This window comes from Drosophila busckii, chromosome 3R (genome assembly GCF_011750605.1).
Source record: "Drosophila busckii strain San Diego stock center, stock number 13000-0081.31 chromosome 3R, ASM1175060v1, whole genome shotgun sequence".
Classification (NCBI taxonomy): domain Eukaryota; kingdom Metazoa; phylum Arthropoda; class Insecta; order Diptera; family Drosophilidae; genus Drosophila; species Drosophila busckii.
Window position 1 is genome coordinate 4,600,239 of NC_046607.1, and position 15,853 is coordinate 4,616,091.

At 41.4% G+C, this 15,853-nt stretch overlaps 2 protein-coding genes across 4 annotated transcripts; both read left to right on the top strand.

The window, feature by feature from the left end:
* The first annotated feature begins 1,135 nt into the window (after positions 1 to 1,135).
* Positions 1,136 to 12,612, top strand: LOC108604506 (tyrosine kinase receptor Cad96Ca). 3 transcript variants are annotated; one of them, XM_017994005.1, is made up of 10 exons: positions 1,136 to 1,272; positions 2,415 to 2,548; positions 6,263 to 6,516; positions 6,578 to 7,396; positions 8,077 to 8,344; positions 8,891 to 8,979; positions 11,287 to 11,426; positions 11,483 to 11,588; positions 11,645 to 11,784; positions 11,840 to 12,206. In XM_017994005.1, the coding sequence occupies exons 2-10, from the start codon at positions 2,443 to 2,445 to the stop codon at positions 12,204 to 12,206; spliced, it is 2,289 nt and encodes a 762-aa protein (XP_017849494.1). In that variant the 5' UTR covers positions 1,136 to 1,272; positions 2,415 to 2,442. The 3 variants fall into 3 exon arrangements, with proteins under 3 accessions (XP_017849494.1, XP_017849495.1, XP_017849497.1); XM_017994006.1 differs by having other exon boundaries at positions 1,136 to 1,255; XM_017994008.1 differs by lacking the exon at positions 1,136 to 1,272 and having other exon boundaries at positions 11,840 to 12,612.
* A 2,326-nt stretch (positions 12,613 to 14,938) lies between these two features.
* LOC108601466 lies at positions 14,939 to 15,789 on the top strand. The gene is made up of 2 exons (XM_017989364.1): positions 14,939 to 15,116; positions 15,182 to 15,789. Exons 1-2 carry the CDS (start codon positions 14,939 to 14,941, stop codon positions 15,787 to 15,789), a joined length of 786 nt encoding a protein of 261 aa, XP_017844853.1.
* Positions 15,790 to 15,853: the final 64 nt, after the last annotated feature.

Genomic DNA, 15,853 nt, shown 5'->3' on the forward strand with positions numbered 1-15,853 from the left:
GTCACAACACCACGCGTTGAACTGAAGCTGAAGCTATTCGCTAGCCATAGCCATTGTCGCTTTTACAGCAGCAGCGACGACCCATTTGTGGGCTTTACTAAGTGACTAATACAGCTATGAGCAAGGCACAGTGGTTTCGAATATAATGTTTTATTGGAATTTTCCTAAAAGTTGCGGTAAGCCTAAGTTGTTACTAAGAATTTTAGGGTATTATTATTAAGCTGCATTTTTATACAAATGCATTCAACTTTTAAATGGAACTAAGTGCATTTTGGTTGCAGGCACAGTGTGCAGCACTATTGAGGCATCAATTTGGCATGTTTGTTGCACTGCATGACGCGCAGTCACTTTCGCGCTTTTACAGTTATTTTTGTGCCATTGCACAAAGGCTAATAATAATACAAAGCTTATTTATAAATTTATAGCAATTTGAAATAATTTAATATTATAAGTTGCAAGCTGTGTGCTGCTGTTTGTTTTATTTGCTCGCTTATAATAAAATTATAAATTGCTGGCAAGCGTATTTCATATTCGTTGTAACATAAATTGATTTATTTTCTCGTTTCAGCTGAATGTAGAAATTTTCTACAACGTATAGTGCATGTATGCACTGGATTATGCCCCCACTGCAGCTACACATGTGTGTGTGTGCGGCAAATCGCCGTCGATGTGTCAACGATTTGTTTTGGCAGTTTCGTTGGCAACGGCCTGTCACTAGCTACATCAACCAATACCGTGTGGCAATGCCCAGCTATGCTCACTAAGCAATAACAGCACTTTTAATCAAACGCTCAATAGTTAATTCAATACACACATGCCAGCAATTAATACATATTAATATGTAAATAACCCAGCAATAAGAAATATGTACGTAATTGCTTTTTGAATGCACCAAGCAACAGAATTCAATTAATAACGGACTAAATGATATCCACAACGCATGCACTTAGGTTCCACAAAAGAGAGAACATGTGGTACTTAAGAGCTTTATCAAGTTTGTTGTTTTTATGCAGCAAAACAAGTTTTTTGTTCAGCGCCACTGATCGCGAGAGTGAGAGAGAGCGAGCCACAAAGCCAGTGAGCAGCAGAGAGACTAAGCCTTAGCCCAAGCGTGAGTTAGTAGTCTAAGCAACGAGTTGTCAATCGCAGGGTACGCGCGCATACCTTTTTGTTAATGCATATTGAGAAAGTTTTTACGGATACCAGTTTACTATTTAATTTCATTTAATTGAAGTGTGTATGTTTTTGTGAGAAGGTGAACGCATTAAAAAAGTAATGTCAAAGCTAAAAAAATGCAATAACAAGCAAGAAAAGTTAAATTAGTTTATTAATATGCCAGCTACGCACATGTAGAAAAAGCACAAGCTTATTAAAACGTCAAAGTGATGAAGTGCGTTGTGGAAAAAATTTAAATAAAACACAAGTATAAATACGTACGTGTGTGTTTTTGTGTAGGTGTGTGTGCAACGTTTATTATTAAAGCTGTTATTATAAGCAAACGCGCATAAATGTTTAAACAACAGCAGCAAAAGCAAGTGCTGAAAAAATACAACTAATATAAATATAGATGAAATGTTGCTGGAACAAAAAATTATGAAATTCCCTCACAAATACACGTAAACATATATACACACACAGACATGTTTGAGCATGCAGAGCTAAAGAGAGTGAACGCAAACGTGAGCGGAGCGAAAAAATAACAGAACTATAATTTTAAATTTTATTATCAAATAATGAGTGAAAAATTCATAATTGACGTAGCTTAGGCTTGACTTTTACTTGCCTCTCTCTAATAACAACAACCACTTTATAGCGTATACGCATTGTATGTGTGTGTGTGTGTGATTTTTAATGCATGCGTATGCACAGTTATTGCGCCATGCACCCCGTATATGTGCAAAAGAGAAATCGCGCTTACCGCTTACCTTCGGTCTCAGCCAAGTGTGATGTAGTTTTTGTCTGCGACTAACGCAGATCTGCGCCCAACTCGATTTTGTTGTTGCTGCTGCTGCTGCTGTGTGTGTGTTTTTAAACTAAGCTCTGTGACTTTTGGGTTGAAGGCTTTTTGCAGTCTACGCACATTGTTTTTGTCTATTTCGTATCCGCTTTGGCTCGTGTAACAGCGGCAACTGCCTAGTGGACCCTTTACTAGCGCTTTCTTGTTTTGAAGTCGATTTTTGAACAAGCGTGATGACTCATATTAAATTTTTGGGGATTTTCCCTCGCTCTTTAATGCCAGAGTTTCACATGAGGCTATTCCTAGCACGTAGCGCGCAATTTTCCATATTTTGTTTTTATTTGTTTTTAAGTTGCAACAACACACACACACACACACATACATTCGCTACATACTTGTGGAAAATTTTAATTAAAATTTCATCAGCACGTCTCTGTGTCCTTCATTTTACTGTCAGGTTTACCGCTTTGGCGGTTGATTGCACAATGGATTATCCCGTTGGGAGCTACCAGCGTCGTTGCTCTGGACCTGGCATTCTCTTCAGCATTTTGTTGGTCAGCATTGCAACACATTTAATTTGCACACAAGAAGGTAAGCTTATTACAAAACTATATAAGCTATTTGTCTAAAGTTTAAGTAGTTCATTAGCTGAGCAAATGCGGGTCAATTGCGGGCATTGCAAAAAGTTATTGCTCTCACTTTTAGCTGAATATGTAACACTTGCCACATTGTTGTGGAGGCGTAGCAAACCAACAAAGAAAACAGCTACAGCCCACACCAGAAGAAATTGCTTGAGCTAGACAATAAAATCAATAATTGTCGTTTTGTTTACCTTGACCGTGAATATTTAGCAATAATTATATTATTAAAATGGCCAAATGACAACAGACACCAACGCAGGCTGAAGCTTTTGACTCTAGCAGTGCTTTAAACTCGCGAATGAAGGCAAAATGCAATTAATTGACTGCGGTCAATGGCACTTTAGCGTATCTATGACTCAAAGACTGCACAATATATAGATATCCAATCCTAGCCCTTTGAACTCGAGCACACGACCTTGCTCTGCTTTGATGAGAAGTGCACTCAAGTGTGTTAATCGCCACTTGAGCATTAAAACGTGTCATTGCATCAGATAAACCAATGAACAAGCTCTGCAATTATAATTTCATAGCTTAAGCAACGACACAAGTATTTATGCACAAAGCCATTATGAACAAATATCCTTTCAATGTTTGTGTTTATTGTGTGCGCTCTACAATGCAAACAACAAATAGTAGCAAAGAAATTCCAAGCATGTACTCTTGTCGTTGCTCTATGAATGCCAAATTGGCAGAGAAACCAGCAGCCAAGCCAAGTCTAGTGCCAAATCCATAATATCTGGCTGAAAGTACTCTCTAACCATTGCAGCAGCAGCAGCAGCAACAACAACAGCAATGTGGCAACGGGCTTTTGTTCTCTGCGGATTAATTTACGAGTATATTTGTGGATTGCAACAAACGGCGACTCACGCCCTGTTGAGAGGCGGAGCAGCAAAGTTAAGCAAATGTTTTTATAACAATTCCAACATAACCGCGCGTAATGAAAAAGAAAAGCTGCAAAAGTTTAGTGCCCAGTGCCAGGCAACAAAGCCCGACGTATAATTAATGTAGTTGAACTTGTAGCTATAGCTTAAATAGATGTATTCCATGCATATAGTATGATGTAATACGGCAGGAGTTCGGTTGGCTAAGCCAGGCTTTAAAGGTGGCAGAATGTTTGGCATTTGCATACGTAGATTCCATTTGAATAGCGAGAACATTTCAATTCGAAAACTGCTGCTCGCGCTTTTCTTCTCTGTGCAAAAATCATTTGAATGAACTTGATTTATGAACGTGTGATGTGCCCCAAAGCCAAGAGCTGCTGGCTGGCACACACGGCGTATGAGCAAAGCAAACTGGTTTACTTTAATACCAGCACAAGTACTATATACATGCATGTGTACCCGGACATGGAGCGGCAAGCTCTCTGTTAAGTTTAAATACACTTTACGCGAAGAGTTGCGAATACAGAGAACTGAACAATGCTCGTCTGTGTGTATGTGTGTGTGTGTTGTGTTCAGAGTAACTGAAGGTCATGCAACAGCGAAGAGCAACAACAAGCAGACTTACAACCGGTTTACAAGTCGACTCCTATATCCATTTTACACGTAAGGGTTTTTCGTCTGCGTATGGTATAAAAAGTGGCAGCACGTTCTCTGCCAACTAAATCCACGGATATTCAGGCAAACAACTGCGACTACGACTACGACGCACTGCCAGCAACTGCTCAAGTGAATTTTTATGCAATTGGCGTGGCAGCTCCTGCTCCTGGAGCATAAATGGCAGCATTGCCGGGTCAACAGGTTGCAAAATTCAGTGAGTGCAACGTTTACTTAACACAAAAAGTCAACACTGAATCTCAAATTGAAGCTTACACACACATACATATGTAACTTATACAAGAGTAAATGTATATACATAAATTTATATAAATCTTGTGAATGGCCAAAAGCAAAGCTGAGAAACTTTGCTAAATGCATTATTCTCTTACTTAATCATTTTGTCAGCCATTTTTTATATTATTTTTTATTTTGTTTCTGCCTCTTTCTGTGTGTGTGTGTGTGTGTGGATGCCAAACGGCATTTGCCTGCTGCAAGCAGCGGGTCATTTGTTAGTCTGCGTGTCTGATTGGGTTTTCGAGTCCGGCCCTCGCACAACGACGGAACGGATTGAAAGAATGTGAATGTGAAAGTGACTGTGAAATTGAAATTGAAAGTGTTGTGCGAATGATAATCGTCTGCCTTTGCCTTTACCGTTGCCTTTGCATTTGCCTTTGTCTTTGAATGCCCCCAGCACATCAATAATTTATTTATGTTGAAACAAAAGCAGTGAACGCAAGTGCACTCGCTTTAGATTCTATTATTTAAACATTTTTTTATAAATTTAAAGCGCTTCAACTAAAGCACAGCACTGTTCTGTTCTGTTCTGACTCTTGATTACGATGTAATCGTAGCATCTACCCAAATGCCAGTTCGTTTGCTCTACTGCCCTTTTGCTCACATTTCACATTGCCAGCAGTTGTTGTGCCATTATTACCATTCAATCAATTTCTACACATACACAGGCAAATATACATACTTGTATGTGTGTGCTAGCGAAATCGCTTCCTCTGTTTTATTTTATTGTTTTTTTTACGATTGATATAAACGACTGGATGTTAAAATGGCGCTTGCCATATGTAAAGCCAGCATCATTATGATAATCTGGCAGCCTGACACTCAAAGGATGCTGTGCAAATGTTTTGAATTTGGAGTCGCTCAAATCACTCTGCCAAACTGTATTTAAGCCAAACTGTCGTTAGGGCAAATGTGTCAAAAGTGCTGAACAGAAAATTCAAGAGCAATTTCTAGCATCGACCCACAATCAAAAGGTTTAAGTTTAGCGATATATAGTCAAACTAAATAAATTATAAAGCAATATTAAGTGCAAAAATAACTATTTTCATATATTGAGCATAAAATTTGCAAGTTTATTGGCAGCTTAGACAATTTTTATTAAAAACTGGCTGATAAATAAAATTTATAAATAAATAAATTTGACTACAATTGTATTTAATGACGTGTTCATTTAGTAAGCTTCAAGGCAGTCCAGCTCTCACGTCATGTCAAAACTCACCTCCCATCCACCCACCCACTCGCTCAGCTATTAAACCGCGATGTTCTCGTTTAGCTGAACTCGTTTACTCATTTACTGCCCTCGTTTACTCACAGCGCTGATTGATCGAGCGCGAACGAAACAGACGAGCAGCGATGCTCTCACTAGCAAGGAGTGGGCTGATTAGAAATTTACATAGGTGGGAGGCTGTTATCAGCTATATAAGGCAGCGGGCGAGGCCACTAACAGGTCATTCTTGCACCGACTGTTGGCGATTCAACAAGCAGTGAGGGGGTTGCCAGCTCAATTCCAATTTGTTTTCTTAGAATCGAATCTATTGACCTAATTTGACTATAACATATATATTTGAATGACGTGTCCTTAGCTATTCAAAATGCAACCTTTGCTTAGTTTTAGCAGCTTACATGAAAATTTTATAAACATAACTGCATTACTTTTCTTTTAAATTTCTGCAACAAATGTTTTGAACAGAAAGCTGTAAGTAAATAAGTTTTTTGTTTGAGCCAATTGCTAAGTTATAAACTAATCACTAATCACAAAAAATTGTTTTTTGTTCTTTAATGTCTATTTAGTTTGCTCATCAATTACAATTCTTATTTTAAAATACTTGTAGCTGCTGCACAGGATCAAAATGCACCACCCATTTTATATGTGCGAGAGCGAAATTGGCGCATATCGGAAGCAGAGCAAGTGGGACAAATAATTGAACGCGTGCGTGCTGAAGATGCCGATGGAGATGATTTGGTGTTTGGCATTGAGCCGCGTTTTCTTAACCCCACGGGCTCGGAACACAAGCCACCCAAGCTGCCCTTTCGCATTGATGCGGACACGGGTGTCGTTTATCTCAACGAGAGCCTGGCAGGACGCGTAAGTAAACAGTAAATAAAATATGTAATTTCATTTTATAATGCACATTTGTTTTTGGCAGGCTGGCGAGAACTTTTTGATCTATATAACCGTCAGCGATGGACGCTATACAGCCAAGAATGAGGTGTTTATAAACATATTGGGACGTCGCGAGAGCAACGGCTTCAATGGCTTTGGCTCGCGGTCACCGCCTTCGATATCAAACGTAGTGCAGAATATATCACAATTTCTGCCCGCCTTCGATCAACTGCCCGGCGTGCAGTCCATTAGAAACGGCTTGCCACATCGCCGGCCCAGCATCAGTTTGCCGCCTGGCTTTCCGGCTAATAACGTGGGCAGCTATGGCCTACCTGCCTATGCTAATTATTATCCAACGCTGCCAACAAGCGCCGCTGGAGAAGCGGGCCTAATTGATAAGACAGTGACGGACGCTAATGAAGCGCAGGCAACCAACCAAGCGACAAGTGCGTCCCAAGAGACAATAAGCTCCACTACGCCACGTAGTCGCACCAAGCTAACGCCGATTTCGAATAGCAGCAGCTCAACGAATAGCAACGCCGCTGAAGTGCCGGACGGCGGCAAATTGAACACAATTACGTTGTTCAGCTTCAAGGCGTCGGCCATGCCAATTGTTATTGGCGTTTGCTGCATGTTTGCCGTCGTGGCTGCCGTGCTGGGCTATCTGTGCCGCAGACGCTTGTGCGCGATTAGCAAGACCCTCAAGAAGTCCAAGGAGAAGGAGGAACTGGCCAAGCAATCGCACCCGAGTCATCTAAGCGACGATAGTCGCAATTCAATGGTGATGCAACAATGGAATGGACCAGTAGCATTTAGCAATCGCTATGTGCCCTGGGAACGGGATCAGCAGCTGAATATAATGGTACGAATTAAGCTTAAGTTATGCTAAAGGCTGTAAAATATGCATAACGCCATGTCGATCAAACTCGAAAGTGCGACAGTGCAGCTGTTATGAGCTTGATTGGATTGGACAAGCCACTCAACTACTGATTTGTATATATAATATCCTTTTTGCAAATTCTGCCGCTCTACGCTGTTACTCTGTCCCTGTCAGCCATTGTCTTAACATAACAAGACTGCGAATTGACAGCTCAAAGTGGCTCGAGACATCGCAGTCAGAGAGGAGTGGGAAAGCTGTTAAGCTATGACATTGTCGTTATGCCCATGCATGTCAATCTGCTGCCACAAGGTCCTGCGGGTACTGCATTAACACAGACTCCGCCTGGGGGAGGGGCTGTGTGCATTTGTAAACTGTAAGCAGAGCAAACATATGTTTGGCATGCTGTACACTTATTTTTGCCTGTAGTCAATTTAACTGTCTATTTTACTGCATTTACTGCACTCGTTTTAAATTGATTAAAACATTAACAAACAAATGCTTTTCTTTTTTTATGTTCCGTTTATCCTGCCACACAATGGCGCCTGTGACTGACGCTCGCACTGTTGTCAATTTACACACAACTATTGAATCGCCACCAACGAACCAACCCACACCCATCGAACAACCACAAAACCCAACCGCACAAACTGGAACACACACAGTCAACTTCACAGCTATCAACAAGTGCTGCAAATGGCGTTGATGCTTACGCTGCTGTGGGTGTCAATGGCGATGGAGCTGCTGCTGGCGGTGGCGGAGCTATACCTGGGGCTGGTGCTGTGGTGGCAGCCACTGGCCACCGTGCTGGCGCTGCTGGCGAGAACAAAAGCGATCGTTGGGAGTTCCCCAGGCATCGCTTGAAGTTTTTCAACATATTGGGCGAGGGAGCCTTTGGGCAAGTTTGGCGCTGCGAGGCCACCGAGTTGGATGGTAAGCTAACAAACTGTCGCTACTACGAGTTTGCTATTGTTGGCTCTCTGCGCTTTGGCATGGAATCAATTTAATTTAGTCAGAAGGAAGCAATTCAAATTTACAAACAGAAACTTTAACTGCTCGCCAGGCAATATCCTGTTCGGCACGAAACCCATCTCGTCCTCGCACTCACTCAAGCTGCTGCTGCTGTTGCTGTTGCTGCTGCCTGTGCTGATGTTGCAATGCCACTTTGTCGCTTGTGCAGCGAATGTGGTTAATGAAGCGGACAGTTGTAGCGGCAGGACGTTGAGATGTTGCTGCGGTGCGCACTCACTGCTAAAGGATATTAAGTCTGTCTGCTCGTTATGTTATGTGCCTTTGTCTCTGACTCTGGCTCTGACTCTGTCTTTGCAATACATTTCCATTGAGCTTTCACTCATCATAGCAGACCCAATTTCATTTAATGGCAGCACAGCGAATTCAATTTCATATCCTTTTGACATTGTTTCGCTGCTTTATTCTTAATGCACAACGTTGTTAATTATACATTTTAAATAATTTCAGACTCGGGCCATATCACAACCGTGGCAGTGAAAACGCTAAAAGAAAGCGCAACCGAGGCTGAGAAAAAGGATTTACTCTCCGAGCTGGAGGTAAGTTATATACCAAACTTGCTGCAAAAGTGTATAAATATTTAATGTTGAGATTATTTCAATAATTTGTAGCTCGTGCTCAGAGGCTCAGGCTCGGGCTACTGTCGCACTGAGTGTTTTCGCTTGAAAAGTCAAATGAAAAATAAATAGCATGCAAGAACAAAAATTAGAGGAAATTATACGCTCAGAGCTTTTCCAACGTGCACTTGCTTTTATTTCTTTAAACGCTGCAGAGACAGAGACAGAGCCAGAGCCAGAGCCACAGCAAGAGCAATCTGATGCCGTTTCCCGTTCCCGTGCCCTTGGCCTGGCCCGGCCGAGCTGACTTACACTAACTGGGCTACTAAGGACCTGGTAGCTGCTCGGCTGGCGCCCGCCATTTGAGTTTTTGGTTAGATGTGAAAAAGTTTCGTAAATTGAAAATTAACGATGCTGAAAAGTTTCGAAAGAATGCCTTTTCCAGTTGCCTGCGACTTGTAGACTTTAACACGCACTCAACGCTACCCCCAGACCGTGCCCGTGCCCGCTCCGGGACTCCCTCGTCATTTGCCACATGACACAGCTGCTCTACTAAAAGTGTGAATTCAATGCTTGGCATTTTAAATGCGCATTTAAAGCTTAACTGTTTGCTCCCAGTGGGGTTCAAAGTTCAACATACAAAACATTGATTTGACTTCCATAAGTCGAGCGCATAAATATTCATTAAAGAGCACGTAACGAACAAAAAATTCTACAATTTATAATAATTTGTCAATGTAGCCCAAAAGACACTGCGACAAAATTATAAATTTATGCCCTTGTGCCCACTCAGCCCACTCGACGGTGTTGTTTTTTTTTTGTTTTTTTCTGTTATTTGTGCACATGACACAGTACAATTGTGAAATTATAAAAGAGCAAGAGATGTGTTTTTATTTACGTTTTCATTTTTATGGCGAATCAATAAACTTAATTGTGGTTGCCATTCAACTTACCAGATGCATTTCTCTTTATGATTTTCAACACTTAATACATTAAATTTCACATTGCACACTGCATTTTATTCAAGGCTAGTTAAACTATGTCGTGCAACAGGGTGCTAAGCAAAATTGTCGCCAATTCTAGGAATTTATTTATGACACACAAAAACGGAAGCGAACGAACACACGCGTTGCTGTTGCTGCTGTGGCACAAACTGAATGTTCAATGCTGCTGGCAGTCATCATTTTGGGCCAAATCTTTGGCTACTCTCCGTGGGGCTTGCGCAGTGGTTGCTGCCTTCGCGAATTACCGGGAGAGCACGAACTTGAGCTTGACTCGGCAATAGAGCTTGGCTAATGTTGTGTCTCTCACCTTAGGAAGTGTTGAGTTGCCGTTTAGCTAGCGTCCTTCATCATTAAAAGCGCATTTATTCCTTCATTCACAATGGCAATGCCTGGCTGCAAACGTCAGGAACGCTTACGCACTAGCAGCCAAGCGAGCGAAGCTCTGCGTCGACGTTGCCATCCACCGCCAGGATGTGGCAGTATATCATGTGTTGCGGATTTACTCGCAACGGAGAATAATTGCACTTTAATTTTACAACAATGAAAAATTATTAATGGTCCTTGACTCGACTCAACCCGACGCGACACGACCTTAACTTTGTGGTTTGCGGTTCCCACCAGTCGTAGCTCCTGACTGTCTTCTGCTGCTGCTGCTGGTGTTGGTGCTGCTCATTGTGTAGGTGTCAGCCCGCATGCTGAGCCCTCTCCTGTGGCCCCACGCCCACTAGAAATGTGCATTATTTACGCAAAGTTCGCACACACACATACACAATCAAGTTGAAAGTTGGAAAAAATAGTTTGTCAGAACTTGCGACAAAAGTTGCGAAATTTTTCAGCCCAGTCTGTTTGCCACTTTAATCAACGATAATTGATTAATGTGGCCCAAAGGCTGTGTGTGCAAACAACTCAGCGAATGAATTTATGCCAAGTATTCTAATCAATAAATTTAAATTTATTTCCCATGAATACCCATTAAATGCAAATAATTTCGCCAATGTGTATTCAAACTTCTTGTATGCGAATTTTTGCCAAACTTTTCTCTCTTGCCCGGCCCAGCTAAATTTATTTGAAAACTTTGCCCTGGCTGTGCCAGCAAACCAAACTGACCAACAATTACACGCTCAAGTTGTGCAAAGGTGTGTGCGTGTGTATGTGTATGCGTGTGTGTGTGTTTGATTAGCCAACGATAGATTTATATGCTTTTTTCCATTACTAACTCAAATCCACTGAGAGCAATTAAGTTTTGTACAATTTCCAAACATAACTAATTTGTTATATTTTGCAGGTAATGAAGTCTCTAGAGCCGCATGTCAATGTGGTTAGATTTTTGGGCTGCTGCACCGACAAGGATCCCACATTTGTGATACTGGAGTTTGTGAATCGCGGTAAGCTGCAAACATACCTAAGGAACTCCAGAGCAGAAAGGTAAACCAGCCAGCTAATTTAATTAACTAAGTAACTTCAGCATTTTCTTTGAGCAGACATTACGGCAATACGCATGGCAAGTCAAATGTATTGACGTCAGGCGACTTAACTTCGTTTATGTATCAAGTAGCTAAGGGCATGGACTATTTAACGTCACGTGGTGTAAGTTCTCAAAAATATGCCTAATTTATAGCTTGGTAAAATTGCTTTGCTTGCAGATTATACATCGCGATTTGGCAGCGCGTAATATTTTAATAACCGAGGATCACACCTGCAAAGTGGCTGACTTTGGCTTCGCTAGAGATATTATTACTTCAAAGATATACGAGCGTAAAAGCGAGGGCAAGCTGCCTATAAGGTAAACATCAACATTTATATTATGCATAAATAATTATCTGACGTGTGTATTACAGATGGATGGCAACTGAGTCACTATATGATAATCTATTTTCGGTTAAGTCGGACACCTGGAGCTTTGGTATACTTATGTGGGAAATTGTTACCTTGGGCTCAACGCCATATCCAGGCATATCAGCTGCCGATGTTATGCGCAAAGTAAGAGATGGCTACCGTTTGGAGAAGCCCGAGCATTGCCGTCGTGAGCTTTACAACATTATGTACTACTGTTGGTCACATGACCCCAACGAGCGTCCCACATTTGCTGAAATTATTAAAATGCTCGACAAACTGTTGCACACCGAAATGGACTATATAGAATTGGAACGCTTCCCGGATCACAATTACTACAATATCGTAAACCTCAGTGGAGAGAAATTGTAACAACTGTGCAGTGCATAGCTTGATTTTTACACTGCCACAAAGAGCTTTATATTATTATTATTAAACATTAAGAAAGACTTGATTTTGATACCAGCTTACAGTTTAAGGTTTTATTTATTTACGCTGCATGTTGCTTATGTCAAATACCGCTCTATGAAAATATTCATCACACAACTTCATGTAACATATTGTTTTAAACGAATAAAAAAAATGTATTGTTAAATATTAAAACTTTCTGCGCCACTTTAAGCAACTGCTGTGTGGGTGCACGTCGTCGTCAAGAATATGGACAACGTCAAGGCAATAAAGACAGATTCGAAAAATTAAGCTCTTATACGTGCTGCGAATTTTGAGCAAGTAAATATGAAAGTATCGATTGGCTCGTTAAGTTCCAAGCAAAATAGACAATGGCAAAAGAAATTCCAAAAAAAGTTTGTGGATTACAAATTTACTTTGCATTAAAATACGAAAAACATGCAACAATTTTGTTTTGTTATGTGAGTTCAAAAATATATATTTACCAGTCGCCAAATATTTTAAGCATTCATAAACGTATCACATTGTAGAATCATGATTGTGTTTTTATTTAAATTGCATAAATTTGTCAGCAGCACCATATGTACTTATAATAACATTTTCACATATACACACACACACACACTCTCACATGCACACACAAGCATATCCGTGATAATGGCATCAACACGAGCCCGCAATAAAACAAACCGAGTGTATGGTATATACATATGCAAGGGTCCTGGTGTCTGCTCACATCTCAGAGCATAAATAATTTGTTGGCCACAAGTTTTGGGGGCAAACGCGCGGCACAGGTTAACAGGAATTTGTTGAAATTGCCATACTTTGTCTTTATATAATGCACAATGCCAGCGACCGTGTTTAATAATCAATTGTTAATCGACAAAGTTGCTGCAACAGTCTTGCGTGCCACATGTGTCACGCAGACGAGTAACAGCAACAGACTAACTTGCGAACGAGTATTGTTGTGCGCTCGCAGGAAGCTCTGGACCACCGATAGTCGTCAAATAATTTGCATCCACGTGGCGACATTGTTTTTACTCCTTATGTTGCCCAAACCAGGCAGCAGCCAAACATTTATACCGTAGACTGAGACAACAGCGAGAGAGAGATAAATAGAGAGAGAGAGAGAGAGAGCGAGCCAAATGCACAAACAAGCCACAAGTAGAATATATGTATTATAAAAATAATTTCTATATTTAAATTGTGTTTAAACTATTGTTGTTCAACAAATTTCATTTTATATTTATAAGCATTTGTTTTGTATTTAATTCTGTGTGCCTTGGTAACCCTGCATAACAGCATCCTGCTCTCTGGACATGCGCACAAGTTGACCTCTTAAGCACCAGCTAGAAATCATTATTTAAGCATGACTTAGCCATGTTTATAAACATAAACTCATATTTCAACTAATGCAGATCCATCGTTGTACTACAATTAAAATCTAGAATTTCATATTTCTAATATTTCATATCTTTTATCGCGCAGACTTGTCCATTAAGTTGGCTAAGACCTTATTTGCTTAAATAATAGAGTAAACAAAGGATTACATTGCTCTCAGCGCATAATCCATTTGCATTAACCATTTTGATCGAGGTCTGCGCTTTTCCTGGCAGTCGCGACGCATTTAAGCACTAAGTAAACCAAGACTGGTCGTCAAACAGGCAAGTGATGTTTGACTGATAAGTCAGGCCAACGGCGCTTACAAATTGGTTATATATCTGTATGTGTGTGTGTGTTTGTGTGTTTGTCTATGGAAGCCAGTCGGCTGCTGGGCTTAAGCCTTAGCGCCGCAATAAAGATCGCCTGACAATCAGCCGCGCATTGGCGTCTATAGACGCTCAGCTATGTTAGTTTTGTTTATACATCGCTCAAGTATATTAATGTACTTTGATGCTAACCAACTCCAAGCATACAAATTCGAGAGCACAGCTGTGCTATTATTTGGGCGCCTGGACTGGCAATTATGCATTGCCTCTGCTTGTCGCGCTGTGGCACAAATCGCATTTGCATTATTTATATTGCATCAATAAAATCCACATTCGTGCATAATTAGCGACACATTTGTCGACAGATAGTCCACGACGACTCAGAGTGCGCGCGGCGCAGTTGATCCTTTTATGGCTGGCGCTAGGATTTATATGCACTTCCTTTCACATTTAAAAGGCGAGCAGCTACCTGAAGCTGCCTCCGCTCATGCCGTACATTCATGAATGTCAACGGCGCACACTCTGCTCACCGCGCTGACCACTCACCACTCACCACTCAATTGCATTTTGATTCCAAGCATAATCGTCGCCGACTGTGCCTACCTGTCTGACTCAAGTGCATAAGCGATAATTTGGAAGTTCGTTCGGTTGCCTTTTAATTGCCACTGCTTGCGCTAAGTGTTCCCAAGAAAAACAATGCTAGCAACGCTCAATTGCGCACATGACACACTCACACACACATACAAATACACTTTGGCGTGGTCCAAAGTATTGAGCTGAGGGCGCCTTTGGCCCTGCGCGTCGCTAAATGGTGTGAAAGGTAACCTTTGTCTACAGACTCCGCGATATGCAGCGCATTGCGGTTATGTTAATTAACATAGACGCGCGCTCGCTGCTCTGGCCGTATAAAAGGACCTGGCTGCTTGTTGTGCTCGTCACTTCGCTTCCAACAACGCAGGATACAACAAGTCTTTCCAATCTATCAACATGATTGCAAACGTTCTACGCGTCGTGCTCTTTCTGCTCCTCAGCAGTCAGCACAACTGTTCTGGATTTTATATTAGAAACAGCGACAAGTCTCTCACAAACAGAGCCCAGGATAATGCTCAGCACAACGATGAATGGGTTGGCTTCCAAAATACGCTTGGTTTAACCCAGGAAAAAGGTATGTCTAAGCTCAGCCCTTCTACATTTATTGGCATGATCTAATAAATGTTTTGCATTTTTTAGTTGAATTGTTGCGCTCGCAAAAGGATCAGCAAGGCACAAAGGAGCTGTTGAATCGTTTTATTCAGGAAAATCCAAAATATTTGACTGTAACTACAAAGAAACCTCAAGCCAAACAGTCCAGAGATCAATTTAAGCTGCTTTTCCGCGCACTGGTTAATCAACTGAAAGGCTCCAAGGGCATGCTGAAGACATCCTTCAACTTTGAGCTGGCCGACAGACGGCCCTTGAAGCCTTTGAAGCGCACACGTCGCAAGATTGCTGTCAAGATGGTCTCTGACATGTCATCGGAGCGAGTGGATGATTTGCTGAAAATGTTCTATGAGAAGAACAATCTTCAGTCCTTTGACTATCCACAAGGCGATGAAAGTGAATATGACGATGCAGAGGTTCCAGCGCTGCCGCCAATGGACTCTGACGTCAACAGTGATTACGCCTACGATAATCTGTATGATGACGAAGGAGATGTTGACCTCACTGCCAAGTCACGTCAGAACTTGGAGTACGGCTCCTTTCAGGATCTGATTATGCAAGCGAAACAGAACCAATGGGAACTTGAAGATGAGGAAACCAAATTACACAGCCCCGATAATGATCATTTCCTTTCCTAAACTAAACATACTGTGGTCTGGAGGCTGTGTAATAAGGTGTTCAGATGCTGGCATTGAACCCAAA

What these genes read in the sequence shown, in the direction of transcription:
- LOC108604506 (XM_017994005.1), top strand. Translation starts at nt 2,443, where the DNA reads ATGGATTATCCCGTTGGGAGCTACCAGCGTCGTTGCTCTGGACCTGGC. An exon ending in ACGAGAGCCTGGCAGGACGC is followed by an intron (nt 6,517 to 6,577) that starts GTAAGTAAACAG and finishes TGTTTTTGGCAG; the next exon opens with GCTGGCGAGAACTTTTTGAT. An exon ending in ATTTACTCTCCGAGCTGGAG is followed by an intron (nt 8,980 to 11,286) that starts GTAAGTTATATA and finishes TATATTTTGCAG; the next exon opens with GTAATGAAGTCTCTAGAGCC.
- LOC108601466 (XM_017989364.1), top strand. Translation starts at nt 14,939, where the DNA reads ATGATTGCAAACGTTCTACGCGTCGTGCTCTTTCTGCTCCTCAGCAGT. An exon ending in TGGTTTAACCCAGGAAAAAG is followed by an intron (nt 15,117 to 15,181) that starts GTATGTCTAAGC and finishes TGCATTTTTTAG; the next exon opens with TTGAATTGTTGCGCTCGCAA.